The sequence below is a fragment of the Charadrius vociferus genome, unplaced genomic scaffold, assembly GCF_000708025.1.
Source record: "Charadrius vociferus isolate BGI_N301 unplaced genomic scaffold, ASM70802v2 scaffold196, whole genome shotgun sequence".
In the NCBI taxonomy this organism is placed as follows: Eukaryota; Metazoa; Chordata; class Aves; order Charadriiformes; family Charadriidae; genus Charadrius; species Charadrius vociferus.
Window position 1 is genome coordinate 1,264,110 of NW_009648953.1, and position 14,563 is coordinate 1,278,672.

At 40.9% G+C, this 14,563-nt stretch overlaps 1 protein-coding gene across 1 annotated transcript in view; it reads right to left on the bottom strand.

The window, feature by feature from the left end:
- Nucleotides 1-9,977, bottom strand: part of KIAA1549 (KIAA1549 ortholog) — a 76,929-nt gene extending 66,952 nt beyond the window's left edge. The window contains exons 1-2 of the mRNA XM_009887406.1: nucleotides 7,280-9,977; nucleotides 5,692-5,780 (exon numbers count right to left, since the gene is read on the bottom strand). Coding sequence (XP_009885708.1) covers nucleotides 5,692-5,780; nucleotides 7,280-9,977 — 2,787 coding nt within the window. The remainder of the gene's footprint in view (nucleotides 1-5,691; nucleotides 5,781-7,279) is intronic.
- Nucleotides 9,978-14,563: the final 4,586 nt, after the last annotated feature.

Here is a 14,563-nt window from a genome sequence, read left to right on the forward strand (position 1 = left end):
GAACCGCTTGCATAGCTTCTGCATTTCAGTTACATACTGCATAGCGATTACATTCTATACTATTCACATGTGATATGCAAGAAGCAATACACACATAACCTGTGTTTTATGGATATAACTTTCACATTCAAGAATACTTTCTTCCAGAGAAGACTTTTATGGAACTTCTTTACTTTGTGGGTAGTGGAGCAGTGGAACAGGCTGCCCAGAGAGGTTGTGGAGTCTCCCACTCTGGAGACATTCAAAACCCGCCTGGACACCATCCTGTGCAACCTGTTGTAGGTGACCCTGCTCTGGCAGGGGGGTTGGACTGGATGATCTCCAGAGGTCCCTTCCAACCCTGACCATTCTGTGATTCTGTGATATCAGCACAGTTACCACAATTAGGCTTCTGCTCTTCCAATTAATCTGACTTTGAGACTTCTGAGAAATCCTGAGGAGCCTTAGTCATCACGTAAAAGAAATGAGATTGTAAGTTAAATATAAACCTAGGTGAATGTTTCCATGCAGACACTCTTATCCACCATTTCTCTGTCACCTAAGTAGAAACAAACTGGAGGCTTTTATTTACTTAAACATATTGCAGTGTCTTCTCTCTTCATAGAAACTCTCAATATCATGGACACCTGTTTCCCCAGCCTTACTTTTTTCCCCCTCTTTCATTTACTCCCCGTTTGTTTTATTTGCCTAAGGCAGTCACACTAAAATATTTTGAGATGTCCAACACCATGGCCTCACAAGTAAATAAATAATCTAAACCAGAGACCCAAAGGTTCTGATAAATGTGCACCTCTTAGATGAAGAGATGCTAGCACCGCAAGGTTAGGTGCTGGTGAAGGGATATGTTAGATATCCTCAACTTCAGGATCAGTCTTATAGAAAAAGCACAATGCTACTTAAATTGTGACCCACATGTTCCTTACTGGTATTCCTGCAACAGTGCAAAGCGATGGCAATTGCTGTTTAGATGAGACAGCAAGCAGTTCTTTCCTGTCTTCTAAAAAACAGGCATTTCAAAGAGATCATCTGCACTAGAAGAAACCACCTCAGTAGCAGAAAGAGGTAAAAAAAATTAAAAAAAAATCCATGCTGCTCATTATTCCTTTTTTCCTTCTTAGTCCACAAATATATGCAGGATCCAGCTTTTATTTTAAATGGATTTAGACCCATAGAGCTCAAATTTGTTTGATATGAATAATATGCACAGCTCTTTTCAGTTCCTCTTATCTGAAATTTTGTCCTTTTATCTCAGGATGAAATGATCTCTGCAGCTTCAGTTTGTCAAATGGAAACAGCAGTTATAATGGGTAAGACATGCCAAAAGAAAGTTGCCCATTACTTGCAAAGGAGACTACTTAAAAGGCAAGAAAAAGAGGAATTAGAATTACAAATCTCAGTGACAATTTGCTGGTGATTTCTAAAGCAATATATGCTGAGGAAGAGAGGCCTAGTGTAGCCAGCATATACCTATGCACTACAGTTAGGTATTTCAGACAAGAAAGGAAGCCTCCTCAACTAACTCGGATGTCTCCATCTCTGACCTGTTGCAGTGTACCAAAGATGCAATGAAAGCAGCCTACCCTGAACATCCCCCTGGAATTTTGCATCAGCTTTTCCATCTTAACAGCTAACATTGCTTCCCTTTTGTGCTTCACTGCAGTGGAAGAACAACAGCAACTCTAGAATGGAGATTAAAAAATCCAAAACTTTTAAGTGTAATTTTCAAGTGGGTAGATTCGAACCACCACAGGTCAAAACAATAGCTATTTCTGCTTGAGATATTGCAGGGGTGTCTATAGAGTTATCTCTCTACAGCTGAATTCAGATGACAGGAATAATATAGCCATGCCAGCATGATGCTGTCCACAAGCTATTTCACACAGAAGTTTGCAAAATTAGTTAAGATAGATGAGCACAGCTCATGACTCTTAGTTCATGAGTAAAAATAGCTCCTCTTGACACAGCTCTAAAGGTTTACAAGTCCATCCAATCCTCTCTTGGAGCTGTCACCTCTACTGGCAGGACAGTTAGATGCTAACACGTTAGCTAGCTGAACCACCACATTTTACAATACCACCTATTAAAGTAAACAAGCACCAATTTCTTACATTAAACCAGTACAAATTTCTTAACACTTTGGGTCACAAAACTGGAGAAGCACGCAAAATTCCATGTGCACTTTGGAGCCATTCCCACAGCAAAAGCAGAAACCTCCAGTAGAAGCAGAGAACCCTTACGCCACCTCAGGTTAAGCTATTCCTTCCTTCTCCACAGTGTGATGGCTAATCCAACTCTGCCGTTTCCGTTTACCTGTCTCATCCAAAGCTACCCTCACAAGAGAAAGCACTTCTAGTACAGAAAGTTTTCAAGCCTCCATTTACTAGAGGCTAGAAGAGTATTTGGGGAAAACGTCACTGTGTGCTTACTCTGTCCCTTATGATGTTCCCTAAGCATTTGCTATTGATTATTTTCTGCCAAAATATTTGATTAGATGCACCTTTGCTACAATCTAATCCATGCCTACACCCCACTGTATTATGCTGTGTAAACATCTGGCAGAAAGCATAAACAACTGATTTTCTCACCACCACCTTATTAGGCATCCTGTACAGAGCCTGCAGAGAGCATTTAACTTCCTGAAGATGAGCTACAAAGGCTCACAGGTCTTAAAAATGAAACAAAGCTTCTGCTTCTACACACGTTAGGATCCTAACGCAATAATTCTCTCACTGTTTTTAAACACCTAAATGGTACCAGCCGGAATTACAGCAGCAGTGAGTAGCGATGAAGCCAGCCCAAGGCCACCAGGTGGCATCTTTGGAAGAAGATTTAATTGCCTGACAGTGAACTGATCTTACTTTGAAAGCAAGAGGTTTACTAATTTTGGATTATAGAAACCAATAGGTTATGGGCAGGCCTCAAAACCCACATTAAATACAGCAACAAAGTGGCTGAAGTGTACATTATACCACATGATAAAATGTCCAAGCACAAATGAGGCTGGCAAAAGGCTTCTTCCTGTTGGCGTGAACTTAACAGCACCAGGGGTCCTGGCAGCAAGTCACTGCCAACACTATTTTATTTCACACCCCAGTGCAACAAAGCTAAGTCAAGGGAACACTGTATAACAGATCTTACCCGAGTGTCATAAGGTTTACATTAGAGAAAGTTGACAAAAATTGCTCTTATTCAAACAATAGGGTCTTATTCTTTTGCAGATGCAATACATTGAGACTGACTGGAAAGAATTTTAAAATTTTAGGTTATTCTCACTTTGCTGTAAGGACTTTTGCTAGGAAAAAGTTGACAAAAGTTTTTTTCATTAGGCAGGATTCAAGCCTGCCTCCTTTTTTTTTTTTCCACTTCAACAACTCAGAATGTTTGAAATAATAAAGAAGTGGAGACCAAAGTTTTAACTTAAAAAGTTGGGAAAAATAAAAGTTTTAATTCTCCTCTCAGTGTTAAACTTGGTTTGTACTTAAAGTGAGCAGTTATATCCATCGTTGCCATGGATTTTATTTTTAAAGCACACATTACTACCAAGATAAATTTAACAAGACCGTCTCCTGATTTACTGTGCATTACATCACAGCAAGGGAACAACATCTGTGAGCTGTAATAGGAGACATAGTAAAAAAACAGCTTAGAGAAGTGCACTGCTTCACCGTAACTTGAAAATGTACACATGGTTCCTGGGTACTCTCGACTAACAAAAGTCAGCTCTGCTCGACTAATTAAGTTTAGCAACATAGACAAATTCTGTTTAAAATTTTGCATTGCATCACCATTAAACATCCCAATACTATAGACAGCTCTTTATTTAAAAAATAACAGTTTTGTTAGTACTTCACCATTAGAGGTGAAGACATTGCTAGTGATTATTTTTAGTGCAAAATCCATACCCAAGGCATCAGAAAGAGCACACACATGATAGCAGCACTCTAGCATAAAATAAGTATAACTGATTCCACAGAGGTGTTTTCTCCTTTTGATAAAAAAGAATTTGCAAAGAATGAAGCTGGACTAACTGCATTATTTATGAAGACAGTTGCTTCTGAGTAGCCTTAGGGCCAAAATATCCTATTGAGAGCTTTACAAGGCAATAGTGGGCATGAAAGGAAGGAATTTAAAGGGCAAAAACATGAACAAGCAAGATATCAAATGTTGGCTCCAATCAACCTTCAAATATTTAGCAATAGATTTTGTCTTACTGCTGTTACTATTAAGAGGATAAACGTTTCCATAGTATTGAGCCATATAAGGTCATTGAAAATTAGTGTAGTTCTATCATCATGAACTTTTGACTTCTACTTGACTATGTGCCAGTTTGCACAATCTGAAGGTATAACTCACAAACCAGAAGAAAATTTAAAAAAACAAAAACAAAAACAAAAACAAACCCAAAACCTTAAAAGCTTACGAGCAGGTGTTACTAAAAGGACCTAAGCTAAACACAACTTATAGTGGCAGCTCACTGTGGCTGAATTTTGGCAGAAATTCGTAACGCTCCTGTCTTGACTGAATAGTAGAGAGGTACATTCTCAAACATCAGACAGGAGTTGTTTAATTACTGAGTGCAGTGATTATGGCAGGAGCTGTCAAAACACTGTTTCCCCACACAGATCAGCAAGCAAAAGCTAGAGGCACCAAAGGATTCTGTGTATGGAGAAACTCAAGTTATGTCCAAAACTCAAACTGCTACTTGAGTAAACTTCATAATGAAAATGAGATCACACACTCAAAAAAGTAAGATGATGTGGTGCTGGGCTATCACAACTGGATGAATGCAGTCATGAAAAATTGCAAGTGTAGCTGAACCTGCACCTACACCAGTAATACCATTAAAATATTTCATTTTGCCACCAGTGTTGAAGTACCTGATTATACAACAAAGGTAGCCCCAAACTACCTCTACAGTCTTTACCTCTCAGACAGGGGGTTTGAGACAGAGCGGGGGGGAACGGAGCCTTTAAACCTCATCTCAACCAGACACTCACTTTGAAGGTAGGAAACAACACTGAAATGTTGTTCAAAGATGATTTCTTGAACATCAAAGCAGAGGAAGTTTTCAAAAAAAACCCAAAAGCGCAGCAATTCCTAGCCCTGTGAGTGGGGGAAGGACAGGAGTCACACCTATTTGAAGGTTTAAAAATAACATCTTACCATTGCACACCTGATTTTTTTTTTTCCCCTGCCTTTTTCATCTGCCAAGTCCTGCCTTTGGGATTCCACCACTTTCCTCGCAAGTGTTGATGGCCTCACTTACAACATAAAATAGCACAAGGCTGTGCAGAAGGTTTTGTTTTGTTTAAGGTGCTAAGTACATGATCTGCTAGCAGAAGAAACAAAACTTTTTAACAGGTATTTCAAGGGGTAAATGCTTTTCAGTTCAGTTTCAATTCACCAGCCAAAGGAGGTGAGCAGTAGAGGCTGGGCACTGCTTGCTCACCTCTGGCAAAAATCAAGAAAGGTCTGTCCTAGAAAACAATGACATTCTAAAAGTAAAAAAGCTGATGTCATATTCATGTTAAAAAAAACCCAACAACTTGACTAACATTTAAGTTAGAATAAACCTCTCTCCGATATAGTACCACACAGGTTGTTTTTAAATCACCGATTTAGCCTGTGAACTAAACCCACTATTTTATTGCATTGATCAAAAAGTACTTGTACTCACTTCATACCACTTACCTCTAGCTCTACTGATCTCCTGAACTGAACTCTGAGCACTTCTCTGATGGATTCACTGACATTTTGTAAAACAGCTCTTCGGGCCAGCACTGGAAATTAATGTCACTCATTAAATACGTTTTAGCTTCATCTCCTGGGCTTTGGTTCAAAGCTGCATTTTCAATTGTGCAGTGCATGAAAAGGCAGGCAATGAGATCAACTGCATCAAATGGGTAAGACAACGGACAAGGAAACAGGTAAAGGTGTGACTGTATCCTAAAAAGTGACTGTACATACAGTTTAAGGAACTTCACGTTTACTTTCTCTCTCCTGTTTTTTCATATCTAATGTCTTTAGCATTCTAGTAAGAGAACCTTCTAAAGAGCCACTGAGGCATTCAAATTGAATCTGAAAGTGGCAGCACATTCAATCTGACCTGTGCACAATGAGCCTGCTGTCATAATACAGTTAAAGTTTTGTAGGCAACGCATGGAATGCAGATGAGGTCAGAAAAAAGCCACAGAAAATATGCATCTACTCTTTTCTTAAATAAAATGTAAACATGACTGATTACTGAAAGGGATATCCATCGAGTAAGAAACTGCTTTAAGAATGCCACATCCCTATGGATATTATGTCTGTTACAGTCACACTTGAGACTGTGACTATGGTCAAGGAAACAACTGAAAAGCGTTTTGTTGTCATCCTGCATTTACTTTCCATCAGTAACTTGCCTACAAAACCACTCAAATTGCAGGTTAAAAAAAAAAATATCTTCCTCATCACCAGCATAGCCAGCTCACCTTCATATCTGGAGGATGAGATTATGCTCGTCCTGCTTTACATATTACAAGTAAAGCTTAAGGGCAAAATGTGTTGCTTACCGCAGAACGTGCAGCACTTCTGCAGCTGCCCTGGATTAGGTCACTGGTATTGTTTTGTTAACAAGCTAGGAAGAGGTGGGAAAACACCAAAAAAGCAAACACAGATGCTGAGACAATTAATTTTGAAAAACACACTAACGTCACTTTTTCTGGTTACAAACACACCAAATCCAACTGAAGTAAGTATGGTAGGAGGGAAAATAGAAACATAAGCTAGTATGGTAAAATTACAAAAATGGTAACAAAACCCAAACATTTTTTAAACCAACTCTCCTCTTTCATATTACAATGTTACCTCGCATGCAGGTTTTTGTTTTTTTTACAAACAGCAGCAACAACTGAAAGGAGAAACTTATTCAGTCAGAACATTTAACAGTTTGGCAGAACAGTACCATGACAGTAACATTCATTTACAACCCATGAAATGATAAAGCAGCCTCTAATTCAGTATACTTGTATATATGCATCAGCAATTTTAGAAGACAATTTCATTCTCTGTGCAGTGTAACGTACATGTAACTCACTATCACAATGGACCTCATTCAAGTGAATTCTATCATTTTCAAGAATAAATTATAAATCAATGCTTTTACATCTGTTTGTCTAAATTTACAATGGATTTCTTTGAAAGGTTCACTTCGCTAATTCAACACCTGCAATTCAGCTACGGGATAACATTACAGTAGCTTCTGAAAAACAAAATAAAAATGTTAGGAATCTCTTACCTGCAGTGACTAAGTAAGCATCAGGAACCGTGATGTCGCAGACGTAGGGTTGCCTGGTAGTGGTCACAGCAGAGGTTACGACCACAGGTTCAGATGGGGAAGTGGTCACTGAAGGGGTGGAGGAGAACGTCCCCAGGCTGCCTGCAGCAGTTGCACTGTGGCTGCCTGTGGCATTGGTGGCGGTGGTCGTGGGGACAGTGGTGGGAGCAGCTGATGCATCAGTACCAGCAGTTACACTGCTTCCTGCTGGAATGTCATATCCAGTGGGAGGGATGGAAGTCGGAGGGAACTGTGTGGGAGCAAATGACGTGGTCACAGATAGAGATGCTGTAGAAGGCATCAGACTGCTGGTGTCGGCATGTGACGTCAGGCTGTACGGGTCTGCGGGAGGAAGGGCTGTGTGGGCACTGCCCTCGCTGCGAGATGTTAAAAGCAGCGTGGGGTTAACTGTAGCACCAATATCCTCATCAGAAGCCAGAGCAGTTGAGAACAGAGATGAAGATATATTTAAGACAGGAGTTGCTGGAAAGGTAGTAAACAAAGAGATCAGGTTTGTTTCATTGAGCAAGTCGCTGCTGGTAACAGACTGGGTGTAAGAAGTGGGCAGCACCAGAGTAGGAACCACGGAGCGAGATGCGGAAAGTGAAGGCTCCAACTGAGAGGTAGTTCCTGTAACAGCTGAGGTAAACACAACTTCTGAGCCTGTTGGCAATATTGAGGGTGCTTCCAGAAACACAGACGACCCAGAGTGAAAATCTGATGATGGTGTTATTTCAGGAACATGTGCACCTGGAACAGAATATGCATTTGAGTAAAAGTATGATGTTTGGCTGAGAGGGAACTCAGAAACCTTGGCGTCAGTGGCAGAGCTGACAGGAGTAGCTAACTCCCAGCTGGAAACATCCTCAGAAAGTACTGATGTCCCAGTCAACAAGGTCGGAGGTAAGAGTGTTGATAAATCACTTTGCATGACAGAGTAAGAATTTAGCATGGCCGATGATAAAGACAAGTAGCTAGGTTCAATAAGAAATGGTGTTGATAAAAGACTGGGTGGAAAATCTGAAATATTTAAAGACAGTTCTTCCTTTGTCAATGTCTTGCCAAGCAAACCCAGAGATTCTGACGGCATTAATTCTGGCGACTCCAGCAAAGTTGTACGACTGACTGCAAACGATGCTACCAGCTCACTCGGGATGAAGATAGCGTCAAACAGAACAGTGGTGGCATCAGGAAGTTGTACACGAGTGCTTGGTGTCAATGAAACCGTTTCCAGAACAGGGAGGGAAAACTGGGCAAGAGAAATGTTCAGTGATGTTCCTCCAGGGAGCTGATGGTAAGAAGAAGCAATTGTTATAGGTGTTCTGTCGTTAAGGACAGCGTCCATAGTGCTTAATAAAAACACACTTGAATCAGGTGTTTCTGTGAATCTTGAAGAAAAAGAAACAACTGGTCTTGATGGAAAAGAAGTATCAAAAATCTCTGGTGTAGGCTCCTCTAATTCATACCCGTCAGTAATTATAGTTGCGAATGGAGTTACGCCTTGTACTTCAGAGGCTTTGATGGACAAAGTTTCAACATAATCACCTGAGCCCACGTCATGTTCTGGGGAAAAGCCTGCTTCTGGCAGAAGTGAAACTGAGTCACAATACAGACAAGAACTGTATGATCTCGTGAAAGGCACTGGGCTCATGAGCTCACGAACAAGCTCTGATTGACTTGGTATTTCTGAACCGGCAGGCAAATTTGGTGTTGTACTGGAGAATTCATGTGTAAACAGGCTGGCATTAAGAACCGTATTAGAGTCCGTGGAAACGGCAGCTGAGTGAAGCGGGAAAGATGCAAGTGGAAGACTAATAGGAAACAAAGCAGGCTCAGCACTGGCTGATGAAGCCAGCGTGGCCCAGGGAATGCTTGGAGTGGGGTAGGTCCTTAGAGTGAGAGTTTCTGCTGCTCTGCTACTCACATAGGCGTAAATGTCATTATACGGGTCTGCATGCTGTGCTGTGGCATCTGGGGTTGCACGGCTATTTTTATCCAGCAGCTTGAGATGAAGAGGCAACCCTTCTGAAGCAGCCCCAAAAGGCAGAGCTGTTAAACTTGCATTTATGTTTTCCCACACTGCAACTCTGGCCTCCGAAGGAATGGAAGTGAAATAAGTAGCTGTATTTGGAGGGTACAACAGCAAGTCTCTGCTTGCAGTTAGCATTTCACTATCTGGTACCAAAGGCTTCAATTCTGTAAGAGTGTTACTGTGTTCAGGGACAGCACTCAACGGAGTCTTTTGCTGTGCTGTTTTTGAGATATCATACGGTGAAAAAAGGACAGATAATGAAGGTGTTAGCAACACAGTTTCTAACGTTTCTCTTGGTGTCTCTACTGTATTAACTGACTGATGATCTGTTAAAACTGCAAAAGACTTCAGCGGAGGAGTCCACTGCGCCTTTGGAAATGAGCTAATAAATTCATCGTCACTTAAGTATGCTTCATTGCTTGTTACGGAGACATCTACCAACGGCGTACTTCTCCCTTCTGAAATCCTGACCACTTCTTCTTGGTTAAATAAAGTCCCACCAAAGGGAGTAGTAACTGATGATAAAACTGTTTGAAGAAAATTACTTTCTTGGGACTCCAAAGTACTTTTTGCTAAGGCCATTTGTGTCCTGCTGCCTGATATGCTTTGGTGCACCTTTGAGTCCATTGAGAAAAAGGAAAAATTTTGCTGCTCCAAGGATCTCTCATCTAAATAAAGAGACAGAGACAAAAACAAAAAACACCAGATTACCACAAGTAGTGAGATCACAATGAGCAAAACTCACACACAGTCTTCCTGGAGACAACTGCTCAGAATTCAAGGGCTGAGACAAAACCACTCAGTACGTGAAAAACCTCCATGAGCCAGTCAGCAAAATTAATTAAGATTTCCTGTGAAACTCTTATTCCCTGGAAATAAGCAGGACAATACGAGCTCCTCTCACTCTGTACCTACTCATCTCCCTACAGCAGCATGCCAGCAAGCCCCACGAAAGGACATGAAGTGGCTCCCTCTTCCCTATGCAAAGGTACAGCGCATGGCAGCTAATGGTCTCACAAGGTAAACAAACAAAAAAGGGTAACAAGGAAGAGCGCAGGGAAAAATTTTGCATAGCTTTAGGTCTTCCACTTTCCTTTAGTATCACTTCATTTCCTCCAGTTTTATTATTTCTCAATATTAGGCTCACTAGCAGATCTGTTCTGTTTCAAGGACCAGATCCTCCCTCTCACATCAGAAATGAGTGACACTTACGAGAGATGAAGAGGGGTTCCCTTTACGTAAGGCAAATGTGGACCTGATATCACCTACAAGAATCTGCTAAGTAACACGTGCAGTAGTTATGGTTACAGTGCCAACCATTCATTTAACTTCTGGCCTTTTGGTAGTCAGTGACAAATTGCTTCATTACACAACTGCTATCTTTATTCACAACCCACCACAGGAGTACTCTGTTCATGGGCCACCTGTAATGAAACTTTCACTGCTCCAGTTTGTAGAATTCAAGTAGCAATAGTCAGGTTCAAGCACAAAGGAGAAGAAGGTAAGAATTCACCAGTTATTTTAACAAAATACGTGCAAAAAATAATATACGAGTATCACTTGCATAACTTGACTATAACTCCTTCTCTTTCACAAAAGTGTTGTTGGGTTACAGAGATCTGTATATAAGCTTTTCTAACCATGGATGTTAGTTTGATTATTGCTTGAGTACTTTTCTGAAATGTCAAGATTGGTAGCTTTCAGAGATGAATATTAAAGGAAATTACAGAAAATTGCTGCAAGATATTTCTCAGGGATACACACAAAAGTTTCATCCTTAAATTATCTATCCCACCTGATCATCCTATTTTCATATGGGAGTGACCACACAGTGCTGCTGGAACCTACTGACACCACACATTAAGAAGGCTGGAGGGGCGAGAATCCCATCCAATTAAACAACCAGGGATCAGCTTAAAACAAAATAAAAACGAGCATACACAGTGTAAAGTACCAGACAGTGATACAGTGCGCTGCTCAACTGTAACTACATTTGTAGCCCTTTAGATGATGCCTTGAACTCACTAACCCACGGTAGATCTTGCAGGAATAGTTCACATATCTGTTTCACACTGCTATCAGTCTAACAACACTTTCCAAGGTGATAAACTGCTGTAATCATCCCCCCTCCTTCCTGATCTGTTTGTTAAATTCCTTGACTCAGCTTTTTAAGCACTGACATACCAATCTGATAAATTTTGAAACTACTCATCTGAAAAGCACAATTGCAAAAATTCATGCACAGAGTTAATACCACTGTATCACTAATCACACCTAATCAAATATGAGCGCTGTGATTATATACTTTATTTTACAGATCTCATGCACAATGTTTTCTGGCATAGCAGACACTGTTCTCTCAATTTCTTCCTCCTGAAATTCACTGTAGGAATTGCCAGCTTTATGACGCTTAGTTGTGGTGCGATGATAAAATATATGGCCTTAAAATGCTCTCGGGGGCGGGGAAGGAACAGGTACACTCTTGTAAAAGCAACGTAAGACAAATAACAAGTACATCCTTGACTTCTTCTATGGAGATCAGCTGTTTCAACACAGCACAGTGCAGCCACCACGCTTTCACAAACAGTTAACATGGGTAACAGACAAAGCCATTTCTAGCAAGCAAAGAACCGAAACACAGACCCTGAGCCAGCCCCATTTGCTGACCAAAAGCTATTCAGTGTTTTCTCCTCACTAAAAGTCTCCCTAGCCTTGCTCCTTCCTTTGATTTAGGCTTCTAGCCTTTATTTTTCCTTTGTGACATTTTGTGTAAGCAGGGAGTTAACTAAAGCAAAGGACTTAGAGGGCTACGAAAAAACCACTGCCAAAACGAATCACTTCTCTCCCTATAGACATGCACAATTTCTTTTAGCCAGCCCTATAAAATCCTGTCCACCTTGGTCACACTTTGGACACCTAGTGCTTGCTTACAGTGAATTCTAAATGGCAGGCAAATATTTTAACAGATAAAGTTCTTACTCATCACAGCTTCATGTTGTAAATCCCTGCAGTAGTAACACAAGACAGCTGTGTTAGCTTCAACACAGTAAGCGCGGTAAACGTGGAATTGCTACACGTGACAATTAATACAACCAGCAAAGGTGAATACATATGAATTAGTAACTGTACTGTCGATCACCTGTTTCCACAAATCTTTGACCCAAAGCTAGAGTTGATTCTACAGTTTTGTTACCTATACATGCCTATGCTGTGTATCGTCTTCTGCCTTCACCCATACAGAGCTCTCCTTACCTTTGTTCAATTTGATAGGGGAGCTGTCATAAGGCAAGATCCTGATGGAAGAGACTACATGTCACAAAGATGTTCTGAAGAGTTACCTGCGCTACCATAAGCTGTCTAATAGACATGCGTAAGAGGCAAGGGCAATCTTGGCTTTAAATTCATTCTGACTTTAGAATTAGTCTTTTCTTGACAGTCTGCTAGTATTTTTTCCTTGAAAGATGTAAAGTAATAGTAAGTAACAATTTTATCATATACCTGCGCCTCTCAACATAAAGAATATTGCCACTGACACCAGGAAGGAAAGAACACAACTTCTGAAAAAGATGGGTTTTGGTTGTTTTTTTTTTTAAGGAAAACACACCATGTCTTGAAAAAGCTACAAGCTATAAGACAAGGTAAGAGCATTGTTACTTGAGGTAAGTGGAGTGGGAAAAATTCACTTGTGCGTATAGGATTTTGAAACAACAACTCATGGGCAAGTTCGCAAGCCACTGTTCCACTCTGTTTTCTTTGCTTAGCATTTCAGAAGCAGGGAGCATTAGTGACATGCCATTAATAATACAAATTATTGTTTGTATTTTTTGTTTCATCTCCAAAAGAGCAGTGTACTACTTGAATACTGCCTGTCAGAACTGTGCGTGCCTCTCACAGAGAGCAGATGGGACACGCGGCAGATGTGCCCGGGAGCAGCCAGACAGCCCACAGAGAAGACGGAAAAGCAAAGGAAAAAAGGAAGGAGGTGAAGGCACACCACGGCATGACAATCATGCCCTCATCAGCGCAGAGCAGCCGATCTGGCTATACCGTGGGACAAAGAAAGCAGACAGATTGCACATGTTCTGGTGTATCTCAATGCCGCGACTGGACAAAGCTATTGATGAATATCAATGCTGACTTGTTCGTTTGCACAGCTGCTGTTGTTGGGTGGCGGTTTCCCCGTCCAGCAACTGTACTGCCATCGGTTGAGCTAGGCAACGGTGACAGGATGACAATCAGACAAGCCAAACTCCGCCAAGCTGATAACATTATGAAAAAGAATAGATAGCTTAGGAAGCAAAGCTGTGATCCCAAGCTACAGCAAAGGGGAGGAAAGGAGAGCGCTTGTGGCAGGGGCCACGAGAGGCACAGATGGCACCAGTGCAATGCCTCAGCTCAGACAATGACAGGCGGAGCGACAGCATAGGAAATGTGCTGATGGGCTTGGGGTGATGAACACTCTGCTGCTTCTGCTGCCCCCCAAAACCGTAAGAGCCTGAATGAAATTCACAAGTGGTGAAGCCAGTCACTGAACACAACTCCTCCTTCAAGTGCCGAATCCGTATTAACAGAAGCACAGCCGTGCACCTCTAACGCTGGCACAGCCTGGTGCGAACTTGGGAAGGGCTGTAACAGCAGCACAGCACTTTCCCATGAACACAGCAAAGGACTGCTGTGGTCTATAGACTTCTTCAGTGACAAAAATATACCACGTTGGCTTGCGAGAAAACTATGTGTGTTTAGAAACCAGGAAACAGACTAGTCATTTTTCCAGAAAGCAATTAGAGGGATGTAGTTTTCATCATTCCTGTAGTTGAAGGGCTGAAAAGTACTGTCTGTTCTATACTGTATAATAAAGTAAAAAAGGGTGATTTTTCTAATATATATTTGTAATAATATACGCACATATTCATATGCTTTCATATTTTCATATTTCATTTATTTATAATAAATATGCTTCCATATACTTTTAAATGCCAGATCCAAGATATAACCTAACCTCTGCCACTCATCTCATGTTCAAAAAAGTTGCATCATTTTCCTGCACTTTGCTATTAAAATGTGGCAATTGTACATATCACAACTATCAATATCTCCTAAAGTTTAGGTAATTTCCTACATTATGAAGATGTTACAGATGATAGGTACAGGTATGACAACAATGTATACAACAGAAAGGTCTTTACTTGGGATAAAATTAAACCTTGAGAATA